Genomic DNA, 12,680 nt, shown 5'->3' on the forward strand with positions numbered 1-12,680 from the left:
ACAAAGTTTCATTCCCTTTTTTACCCCCTTAGGGGTTGAATTTCCTAAAACGTCGCAATTACTGTTTTTTGTAATCGGCTATTATGCCTTTCTAAGAAGTTTCGAAGCATTTGTAATGGATTCAAACTTTCAACCCCTTTTTAACCCTCTTAGGGGATGAATTTTCAAAAGTGCTGAAATTACTTTTACTGTCTTATAATATCATACCCATATACAAAGTTTCACGTTCCACACTCACAAAAATATTTGATCTCCATACAAACTTTCAACCCCTTTTTCACCACCTTGGGGGATGAATTTTCGAAAACGCTGAAATTAGTTTTCTTGTTTTTTAATATAATACATTTTCACAAAGTTTCAAATTCCTAGTTTAAACTAAAACTTGAACCCCATACAACCTTTCATCCCCTTTTTAACCCCCTTAGGGGTTGAATTTTTCAAAATCGCTTCTTATCTCTTGTACACTTTACAAATGCAACCTAGTGTGCAAATTTCAACTTTCTAGCTTTTGTAGTTTCGGCTCTGCGTTGATGAATCAGTCAGTCAGTCAGTCAGTCAGTCAGTCAGTCAGGACACTTGCATTTATATATATAGATTGATCGAGATCACTAAAATACTTTCTATCAAACACGTCAACATAATAAAACACCTATAAAATTAAGAACGTGATAAATAACAGTTTGGTCCATAGGTAGATGTACACAACAAAAAACACACATTCTTAAAAAGTCAAGCACAACAATATTAAAATGTGCATATGTCGTAGTCAGATCGTATAATCCGCCGTATTACATTACGGATTGTCATTGCGATACGTTCTTCAATAAGGCGGCTTACGTTTAGCCGCATCGTATCTACTATTTAGATTGTAGAGTAACCAGTTCTTTCGGTCGCCTACGTAACCGCAGTTTGACAATGTTTGCAATTTAATTTATTTTTACCATAGTCCCACCGCACTACATGTGTTTCTTTTCCAAAACATTTCCTTCACAACTTAAATAGACGGAGCCCCGCAAGCGGGGCTCCTATTTCTGGGCGGTTTGCCCTTCGGGCATCTGAAGCTACCTAACGAACCTAACCTACTTATCTACCTACGCTTTTTTCCCCAAAGTGTAATGTTTTCACGGACGTCTCACTAAATCAATAGGTAGGTAGGTTAGGTTCGTTAGGTAGCTTCAGATGCCCGAAGGGCAAACCGCTCAGAAATAGGAGCCCCGCGAAGCGGGGCTCCGTCTAGTTAAGTTGCGAAGGAAATGTTTTTTGAAAAGAAACAGTCCGAGGAACTCCAGATTTGATGGACACCCCAGCGTTTTTCATAGTTTGTTGTTGTTATGTCAGGCAGCGCCACGAGTGTTAAAAATGGGAACTAAAAACTGTCAAAGCGGCGGCTAATGACTCGCTGTATTACATTACGGCTAGCCGTGTTGAAGAACGTATGGCGCCGAATACGTTCCGGCGGATTTTCATTCAGCCGCATTCAATCCGGCTAATCGTCGAACCGCCGCATTTCAAAACGCCCCTGTTTTGTAAAACGGCTAGCCGTAATGTAATACGGCGGATTATACGATCCGACTGCGACACATACATTGGCAAATATACCTACTTATAAGAAACAACCGGGTCACCTTCTAAGTTAAGTAGGTACCTACTCACAGGACATTTTTTATCTATTTTTCGTTCAATATGCTGTGACAATCGATCATGTTTTTACTCGACAGCGCGACGCAAAAGGGGGTAATGTGTTAACAGTCTATGTATATGTATGCATGTTCCTTTGTGGCACTCTAGAAACCAAACGGGTCGGCCGATTTTGATGATTCTTATATCAATATGTCTTAATTTCCCAAGTGTTACTTAACTAATATTGACATTTGACATAGTACCTATTATCTTCTTATAAACCTACGAGTAGATAAATAGGTTGCTGCTGCAATAAATACATTTAGTATGGAAATACCATTCATTAGTCAATTCAGTTGACACCATACAACATAGAAAAGAGCTAAGCTACATTACGAGTTAAAATTTACTACTAAATCGGCATGCCTCATTAAACGTTACGACCGTAACACTATCCTTATCGATTTAGTTCAGTTACCTAATAGTTATTTTCGATACAAGTGCGAAAAAGAGGAAATTCGAAACGAGTGGCGATAAATTAAAACACGACCGAAGGGAGTGTTTTAAATCGACACGAGTTGCGAATTACCTATTCGCACGTGTATCGAACAACGTTTTACAGTACATATGGCACTTTAAAGTTTCGACATACGCACGAAAAGTGCTATTCTACGCACTAGTGCGGAAAAGTAGCCCCATATGTACTGTAAAATAAATAAAGCTACTTTTAATACTTTCGACTTGCCTATTTGAAGACATTTGCGCACCTTGTCCTAAAAACTATAAATAATAAAGCCAAAATGCTTGTGCTCAGTTTTGTTCGAAGGGATATATTAGGTTTACAGCTAAGTATGTGACTTCCTTTCCATGCCTTTTTATGACTCATATTATATTAGCTCTACTAAAGGATCATATTATTATTTCTTCGTATTATATAAGCTTGTTTGGGGAAGTCCCTTTCTATCAAAAGCTGCCAAAAAGTGACATCCGCTTGTATTACATACTGTAGTAAACATGTTACAAGCTTTTGAAAAACGGGCCTCAGCTTGGAATCTAATCACATAGTTAAAACTGTCCTATTATGAAACAAAAAGCATAGCAGACATATGTCTGCTAAAACATAGGTACCTAAATATATATTTAGGTATGTTTTACATTTAAGGAAAATGCCAATTGGCGATGTTAATGCATGGCCAATTCATATCATGACACAAATATGCCACATTTTGTTATGAAATTTAAGAATCATAAATGTCGTTCTCGGTATAATTATATACTTACGGATTGATGTTCTTTTTCAGTGGATAAACGGCATCTCGCTTGCATACCACGAGATCGGGCACTTGCCTTTTGAAGTGGAAATCACGGACTACGTTCGTTACAACGGTAGCAACCTTCTCACCGTGGTGGTGGATAACACGCTGCTGAATGACACCGTTCCGCAGGGCGCCGTCACTGAACTACAGACGTGAGTCATATCCCATAATGCCTAATAGATAGACTACACTTGGTCAAATGCAAGTGAGGACACTTACCCTTTGAAGGGGAGAGGGGAGATATCATATCATCATAGGTTCCCGATACCCCTCAGACAAGAAGGGTTGCAGCTCACAGTTTGGAAACCTCTAAAATACTCGTAGACGGTACACACGGATAAATTGTACGAGATAGAACACTTACCTTCTGAAGTACCAGCTGGTTTTGTACCAGCTACCAGCAACCTGCTCATCGACGTGGTAGATAGCATGCATTTAAATAACCAACTCCCGCACGGCGCCATCACTGAAATACAAACGTACGCAAATCATAATATGTTTTATATTTTACAGCAGACAGACGGTATCTGATTAATACATGACCTCTGACGACGTTATACTCCTTATGCGTTTGATATTTTAAGATGATTCCTAATTCAAATGCAGATTACTAATGGTCTTGGCATACAAACTGATATTTCGGACTCTGCAAACAATGTCAAATCACTCGCTTTAACTTTTCATTGTTAACGAAAGTGTTTGACAATGTTAATAGTGTTAATACCTACGTAGCTATTATACTATGGCTGATTTCAATTTCAAATGCAGATAACTACAATAGACTTGACCTTCAAACAGATGTTTTTGTTTAGCTAAGTAACTCAAAAACTTTCTATTGTTTAACGAAAATTTGACATTGTCACCCGCCCTGTGACCAAAGAGTAAAGTAATAGGTAGGTATATATGTACAATTATACTTACTTTACGCTTTGGGTACCTATGTAGGTACGTGCTTTCCAAAATGATTATTTAGGTACCATCAAAGTGTCATCGGTAGGTGCAGAATAATTTATAAGAACTGACGTGAATGTCGACAAATCCTGCGCCAATGTGGTTGCATCTATATCTAAATGTCAAATGTCGATAATTCCATATTTTAATAATTATATTATTTAATTTGGTATCTAGAAACCAGACGTTCCGGATCAAGCAGTCATACACGTTCGACTTCTTCAACTACGCCGGCATCCACCGCTCTGTGTTCTTGTACAGCACGCCGCAGGCCTACATCGATGACGTCATCGTCAACACCGACATACAGGGGCTCACTGGTATTTATAGTATTACTTATTATTTACTTTAAGTTTATATTTTATAATCGTCTTTACTACTTTTGGTATTATGTATCGTGAGGATCTGTGTTGCCGAGCAATTTCTTTCTACTTTTCAGGTTTCGTGGTGTACAACATCACGTTCAAAGGCTCCGATGCAAGTCATATTATATGTCTCGTGCAACTGTTGGACAAGAACGACACGCAAGTAGTGGCAGCGCAGGACTGTGCCGGGCTGCTGGAGGTCGGCAACGCCAACTTCTGGTGGCCTTACTTGATGAATCCTAATCCTGGATACTTGTACACTATGAAGGTACGCTCTTCACAATTTTTTTGTGACTGAAAAGAATATCACGAAAATTGCAGCAGCGCGAGAATGTGCTAAGCTGCGTACTAAAGTTCGGAAGCGCAATGTAATTTGCATATATACAGGGTGGTCCGAACCTTGAGGTCCAAAAATTTTTGGCAAAAAAATTTGGCTGTTTCATACATTTTGGCTGGTCCATTTTCTATGGAAGGGTAAATTTTTTTCACGATTTCGGGGTTGGTCCCATCGTAAAAGTTGCTCAGTGTAATCCCAAAACCTCCCTGGCATCGGGACTGCAGTTATTTTTTAGTTTACGTACGTTCAGTTACATTTACGTATTTATACTTGAATAGGTACTTTCTTCACTTCGCACTTGTAACCGTTTGTAGATGATTATTGTTTTGCTATCCTTATATCAATATTACGTTTATGATTATGACTTATGACCAACATATTCAGCCCCATTTGTACACCCAGTCGTAAAATAATACTTATGACCTTTTTATTAAATGAATTCATTCATAATGTCTGACATTTTGTATCTCGCTATATTTAGTAAAAGAGGACATTTGTTGTTGGTTACAGGCCACATTGATAGGGCCTCGCGGCGAAGTAGTTGATACCTACTACCAGAAGATTGGCATCAGAACGGTGACGTGGACCAACACCAGTGTTTTTATCAACGACAAGCCCTTGTATCTACGAGGCTTCGGAATGCATGAGGATTCTGATGTAAGTTTTACACTACTATTACTAATAATATTAGAAAACACGTGAACGTTAGCATACTCGTATTCAGATGTTTGAAGTTCAAGGTAAAAGACATTTCCTTCGATGGATTTTCTACTTATACCACATTAGTTTAAAGCTGCTCTTGTAAATCATGACCATCTGTGATCAAATTATTTCTATTTTTTAGCTTCGAGGGAAAGGCTGGGATCCAGTGCTGTGGGTGAAGAACTTCAACCTCATCCGATGGGTGGGTGCCAACGCATTCCGCACCTCGCACTACCCGTATGCTGAGGAAATCTACCAGCTCGCCGACGAGCAGGGAATTATGATCATCGATGAGTGTCCTAGCGTGGACACCAAGTAAATATGGACTTCTTTTCTTCCATGTTCTTAAATATTAAAGATCGTATTTAGTGTTGTATTCTATACATGTTTGATGAGCTGGTTCCACTTTAAGATCAACGAACAACCGCTGTCTTACAATGCTTACATAAGTTTATCAGTTCCTGATCAGATCTGTCTTTGTCTGTATATTTCCAAATAAACAAATGTTATTTATTTATCAAAGTTTGAAGTAGTTCGAAATCGGGCACGGGATTAGCAATAATGTTTTGTAAGACATTAGTTGCGCACTAAGAGACGATTTATAATTACAGTTACTTCACGGACTCGCTGCTCGCCAAGCACAAGCAGTCACTGAAGGAACTGATCCACCGTGACAAGAACCACCCCAGCGTGATCATGTGGTCCATCTCCAATGAGCCGAGATCGCAGATGAAGGGCGCCGATTTTTACTTCGGGTTGGTACGCTTGTTTATACTATTCTGTTTATTGATTTGGTTCCGATTCCAACTTTACTGTAAAATGTTCGCTCTCGGGGAAAGGTAAGGCTAGTTTAAGAATTTGCAGGGGCTCATGATTTTCCATCCAAGTAAATAAATCTCTCTGTAATTAGGGTGTGCAAAATTTCCTATCACTGTGATGATGAAGTACATTTACTCTTTTTCAGAGAGGTCGTGAGACACGTGAAATCCATGGATCTGTCGAGGCCAGTCACCATTGCTATTGCACAGAGTTACATATCCGATAAATCTGTGAGTATTTTCAATTATGATGTTTTTATGTTTCATTCATGGTGCTGATTTTTGCTTTCATATAATAATTTAATAATATAAATCTGTAGAATATGAATTCCAAAACTGTGAGAGAGATAACACATCATACTTAGTATCATTGGCATCAATTATCTGCCAGTGTTACAAAAAATATCACTCTGTGCTGCAAAGGCCGTTTGAACTTCATCATTTAATCATGACACCAAAGAGACCATGGTCAAAATGAATAAGTAAGTTCGAAACGGTCGACCACGCACCGCTGCGGAGCGCGGCCGTGATAAAACTACTTTAGTATTGGTCCAGAAACCGACTAATTTCTGTTCAATACAATCAGCTGTTTGGTTCTGCTGTTACGCTTCACGAGTATTTTATTTGCAGGCGCAATACCTGGACGTGATAAGCTTCAATCGGTACAACGCGTGGTACCACGACCCGGGCACACTGCAGGTCATCACGAGCAACGTCGTCGAAGAAGCGACCGCTTGGCACCGCAAGCATAATAAGCCCGTGCTTATGTCCGAGTACGGGGCTGACTCCCTCGCTGGATTACACTTCGTGAGTGCCAGTTATTAGGACACTGGAGAAAGGTTCTAAGTTGACCTTAATCTAAGTAGGTGGTAAATGGGTATTTTTTATGGGTGAATAAAACCTGCGAGCCTAGTTCTCAGGCAAAAATCTAAACTTCACGGTAGTCGCCTTCTGCGCTCATATGCTTCATGGTTTTCTTTCCGAGCCCGCCAAGTGTTTACTGTTGTTCCCAATTAAGCAATTTATTCTCCTTCTATGCCACCAGCACAAAGCTTTACCCGTATTTTGCTTCCGGGGGTCATGGATAAATTGATTTAATCGATCATTGACTAAATAAGTACACTTTTACTGATTGCAGTTACCGGAATACATCTGGTCAGAAGAGTACCAAGTGGGAGTCATGTCGGAGCACTTCAAGGCTTTTGACCAGCTGCGTCAAGCAGGTTTCTTCGTAGGAGAGTTTATTTGGAATTTCGCAGACTTCAAGACTGCACAGAGTGAGTTATATTTACTGATTCGGTCACTACTTTTGTTTAAACGGCTTATTAGAACAAACAGCAACACTGCTAATTAACTGTCCATCGGTGGACCTTATGCCTTTTGTAATAAGCTTTACGAACTGTCAGTTAACAGTGTGGGCGATGGTACATTTTATTTTAACTGGTGTTGTTTTACTCCTTTTACTTCTTACCGGGCGCTTCAGGAAGTAATGACTTCCATCTTTCATTTCTAAATATGAACACTAGGTATTTAGGGCAGTCACAGTTACGTTGACTTCGCCACCATTATATTTTCCAGGATGACTTAGCTTAATATGATGTATAGCGCACAGGTTAACCCTAAGATTGTACTCATACCTCATACGTCCGTCTTTTGCCAGCATATACCCGCGTCGGCGGTAACTGCAAAGGCATCTTCACACGTGCCCGGCAACCCAAGATGTCCGCGCACCATCTGCGCAAGCGCTACCACGCGCTCGCCGCCGCCGACGACGGCGCGCCGACGCTGCCGCAGCCCTACTACGTCAGCGACCTCACAAGGGCGAGGCATGACGAGCTCTAGGGGGCATAACCACTAATAATCGAGAGATCAGGTGTAGTTACCTACATATGTAACGCCACATATTGTTTCTAGAGAGGCACTGGGTGTGTAAGTCCCATTCCAGTAACCGAGTGGGAGAACCCTTTAAAAAAAATAGTTGGATTTATAAACTGTTAATAATTTATTAACCTACCTAATCGTTGCCGGCACCTTATATAATATTAACATCCACTTTATACGACTAGAACGATATTCAATGTTAAAAATTATAAAAAGATTGTTAGCTTAGATTACTTTTCGCATAGGACTTTTTTTTATTAAACCAAATAAAAAAAGTCCATACATTTTATAAGAGCGGGGGCCTATATCATCTTATTGAAGTACACTCAGCATTTCAACTCTTTATACGACTAGAACGACATTCAATGTTAAAAATTATAAAAAGATTGTTAGCTTAGATTACTTTTCGCATAAGACTTTTTTTATTAAACAAAATAAAAATGTCCATACATTTTATAAGAGCAGGGGCCTATATCATCTTATTGAAGTACACTCAGCATTTCAACTCTTTATACGACTAGAACGACATTCAATGTTAAAAATTATAAAAAAAATTGTTAGCTTAGATTACTTTTCGCATAAGACTTTTTTTATTAAACCAAATAAAAATTTCCATAAATTTTATAAGAGCAGGGGCCTATATCATCTTATTGAAGTACACTCAGCATTTCTGCCATTTAAATCTTACCAAAATAATAATTATAAGTAGATAGTTAATGCAATTATTAGCATGTAGGTATCAACTCTAAATAAATAGAAAACCTCACAAATGTTAGAACGATAGGCAAGTTTTTTAAATGTCATTAATTATCATTATTCATATTCTCATGTGCATTCAATGACCGTGTACCTACCTATACCTATCACTTGCAGTAAGTCACCTCACAAGATGGGACACTCTGACAACACCGATTATCGTATGTGTGGCGAGAAGAGACAGTGAAACACTTAATGTGTGAATCAGGGATGTTGCGAACATCCGCATCCGCATCCGCAACCGCGGAACATCCGCATTATTTTCAACATCCGCATCTGCATCCGCATCCGCATAAAATCGATGCGGAGCTTATGCGGATGCGGATGTCGAATAAGTCGGTACAGGAACGTGTTAGCGGCGGCGTAAGTGCTAGATAATTTCGTCATTACCTATAACGAAATCGTCTAGATCCAGAAAAGTTGGCGAAGTTACTGTTTATTAAATATAACGCACCTACTATATTCTTGCTCAAATACTAGACGTTTCGTTTTTTTAATAAAAAAATACTAAAAATGTAATATTTGACGTTTTCTAAGTACCTAATCTTGAAATCCGCATCCGCATCCGCATCCGCGGATGTGAGCCTTTAAATATCCGCATCCGCATCCGCATCCGCGGATGTCAAAAAATCTGCATCCGCAACATCCCTGGTGTGAATGTCACGCCCTAGCCAGACAAAGAATGAAGGACTTTGGAGCAGGATATCTGGAACCAAAGGACTTTAAAACGCTATATACCCATGAGCTCCATCATCCGACACATGGATATGGTGGGAAAAGCTCTTGAGTAGTTGACGGATCTTCTCTAGGGGGTAATTGCACAAAAGATCCCTATGGGTCGAAGTGTATCCGCAAGGGCCCCCGAAAACAATAAGATAAGTCACCTCACATAAGGACCCTTTCGCTGGGTAACTACTTACAATTACTTAATTGCGTGGTTTATAAACGAATTCAAATCAGTTGCAGGTAGCTAATACACTTGAACTAATTACGTAGTTAGTTAACTATAAGCATTTCCTACCAATCGTGTCAGCTAATTTAGAATAAATAATTCTTGACAGTCTTTATCTGAAGTCAAATAGTAAAGTTCACATCTCCACTACGCGCTATAAATCGTAGAAAGTTGTAGGCAATGGCAGTTTTTCAAAGAGTACATTGTTTTTATGTGTATCGTGAGTTTTGAATGATCATTGTCTTACTATTACTTATAAAATATTGTTGATAAAGTAAGTAAAAAAACATTAATGTGTTCATTTTATATAACCATTAAACGTTGTAAATATACCACGTGTCCCAAAATTCAACGATAAGCTGGCACCAGAAGATGGACCTGCTCATGACTACTCGAGGAAAAAAAAAATTGAGAAATTGTAGACATGGTTGTTAAGGGCCACCCCACATCTAGCGTCTTTCGAGCGTCGGCGTCTACAACTCTATGGCCGAACGTCGACGCAACGTCATTTTCCATAGCGCTGACCAGACGTCGACGCTCGAAAGACGCTAGGATGTGGGGTGGCCCTAAAAATACCACTAGGGGTGTCGATTTTTTTGTAATTCCACAATACATTGAGATATATATTTTTTTCTTTTTTTTCCTCGAGTAGAAAAGCGGTCCATCTTCTGCTGCCAGCTTATCGTTGAATTTTGGGACACGTGGTATATAGTTAAATTGCACATTCAGAAACAGTAGCCTTACCACGAGCTTGTCACTAGTATGCCAGTACGAGCGAGATGCGTTCCTAATGCGTATCATATGCATACGAGTTACGCACACGCTATCGAATGTGTCAGTGTCAAGGTGAGTGACAAGCTCGTGGTACCTAGCCGTAAAAGTACATTTCGATTTAAGATGGATATTTTCTGTATTTTATTGAGTGCCACGAATTTAATATTTCCCGGAATTGTTATTGAAATTAATATAATTAGAGTTAATATGTATGTGCAAGACTTACAAATTAATTACTAAGTTAAAAATACTAATTAAAAGGTATACGTAATTGAAATGTTTGAAATACTTTATAATTTTCATAGGTACCTTTAAATTAAGTAGTATTTTGAAGTTAGTTTAGCAATAATGTTATATTATTGCCACTCAACAGGTTTAAATATTTAAGAGGTAGGTACCTATACATTGATAGAGGTACCTTAATAAAGTACAAAAATATATTTTGAGTATTTATTATAATTTTGACCTTTATTTATCTCTACTAAAACAAAAAATCATTGACCTTATATACATATAGAATAGACGGAGAGCTAGCCCGGGGAAATTGTTCAAGATTTCGAGAGCAAACACAATTTAGTAGCTACTAGACATGGGAGAAATGTGTCAGTAGAGGGAAAAGATTGATATGTATCTTTTTATCATTGGGATATGTATCACTCTTTTATATCTTTATATCCGTGTGTAAAAGTCGTCCCGCTCGCAACATCGGCACTTGCTGACTTTGAGTCATGAGAGAGAGAGAGAGTAGTTAATTATAATGACGCGTCCGAATCCGTCCGAACGTCCGCTGTCGCTCGTTCGTGTTACTTCGGTCGATGCGCGACCGAGACTTCGCTTATCGCTTTCATAAATCGTCGCCGAGGGAGTGAGACGTACGGATATACTGATACATTCGGATTCGTAAAGACAAGAAGAGTGATTCATGAAACGAGAAAGATATATATCTTTTTTATCTATCACTCCGGAGTTACCCATGTCTAGTAGCTACCCGGCAAGTTTTTCAATGTTAGTATTCGGCTGAATAATTCGGTTAAAGTGCCGAATATTCCGTACAATAGGCGGACCTTATGCTTCTTTGCCACCGACGTGGTATCAAAAAAATATTTTTAATATGTTTATCTTCCTGCAACACTACAAACAATGTATAATTATATCAACATTCGGCCCATCTCTATTTAAGGCGAAGGTTCGATCCTGTGTCTGTTCTGTAGTAATTTTGAGTTTCGGGCTTTTTATTAGGGTTCCGTAGCCAAATGGCAAAAAACGGAACCCTTATGGATTCGTCATGTCTGTCTGTCTGTCTGTCCGTCCGTAAGTCACAGCCACTTTTTTCCGAAACTATAAAAACTATACTGTTGAAACTTGGTAAGTAGATGTATTCTGTGAACCGCATTAAGATTTTCACACAAAAATAGAAAAAAAAAATTTAGGGGTTCCCCATATATACCTACTTAGAACTAAAACTCAAAAAAAATTGTTTCATCAAACCCATACGTGTGGGATATCTATGGATAGGGTCTTCAAAAATGATATTGAGGTTTCTAATATACTTTTTTTCTTAACTGAATAGTTTGCGCGAGAGACACTTCCAAAGTGGTAAAATGTGTGTCCCCCCCCCCCCTGAAACTTCTAAAATAAGAGAATGATAAAACTAAAAAAAATATTGGTTTGAACGAGATCTAGTAAGTAGTTTTTTTTAATACGTTATAAATCCCCTAAATACGGAACCCTTCATGGGCGAGTCCGACTCGCACTTGGCCGCTTTTTTTACAGACAAATAGTAGGTTTTTCACACCACCTATTCGGAAAAGAGCTTTTTCTGCCCTGCTAGGAGGGATCAAAGTGGCACTTTTCCTCCCTGCTAGGAGGGATCAAAGTAACACTTTTCTGTTCTAGTACACTATTTTTACATTTTTTTGCACATTATTTTTTTAGCTTAAATAATCTGTTTAACCATCAGATTGTGTCCACACTAAGATTTTTTTATTTTCCTCATAGTTAATGTGAAAAGCAGTATATGTGTCACACGGTATCAAAATTATTTCGTCTTGGGCGTTAACACTTGAATCCCTCATTACGCTCAGGATTCAATTTACGCCCTTGCCGGAAATATATCATTTTGATCCCTTGTAACACAAACTACTATTCTGCGGGGAGTGCCCCGCTTGCAAGAAAACGAAACGTTGAACGTTTCCAAAGAAAGAGCCA

The 12,680-nt window shown here is 38.8% G+C and overlaps 1 protein-coding gene across 1 annotated transcript in view; it reads left to right on the forward strand.

Annotated features, from left to right (window-relative positions):
• Positions 1-7,959, forward strand: part of LOC134653034 (beta-glucuronidase) — a 33,763-nt gene extending 25,804 nt beyond the window's left edge. Inside the window, exons 4-13 of the mRNA XM_063508315.1 lie at positions 2,922-3,088; positions 4,065-4,207; positions 4,327-4,520; positions 5,100-5,246; positions 5,434-5,606; positions 5,903-6,046; positions 6,256-6,340; positions 6,740-6,916; positions 7,248-7,386; positions 7,770-7,959. Coding sequence (XP_063364385.1) covers positions 2,922-3,088; positions 4,065-4,207; positions 4,327-4,520; positions 5,100-5,246; positions 5,434-5,606; positions 5,903-6,046; positions 6,256-6,340; positions 6,740-6,916; positions 7,248-7,386; positions 7,770-7,951 — 1,551 coding nt within the window. The 3' untranslated portion in view covers positions 7,952-7,959. The remainder of the gene's footprint in view (positions 1-2,921; positions 3,089-4,064; positions 4,208-4,326; positions 4,521-5,099; positions 5,247-5,433; positions 5,607-5,902; positions 6,047-6,255; positions 6,341-6,739; positions 6,917-7,247; positions 7,387-7,769) is intronic.
• Positions 7,960-12,680: the final 4,721 nt, after the last annotated feature.

The sequence above is a fragment of the Cydia amplana genome, chromosome 12 (genome assembly GCF_948474715.1).
Source record: "Cydia amplana chromosome 12, ilCydAmpl1.1, whole genome shotgun sequence".
NCBI lineage: Eukaryota > Metazoa > Arthropoda > Insecta > Lepidoptera > Tortricidae > Cydia > Cydia amplana.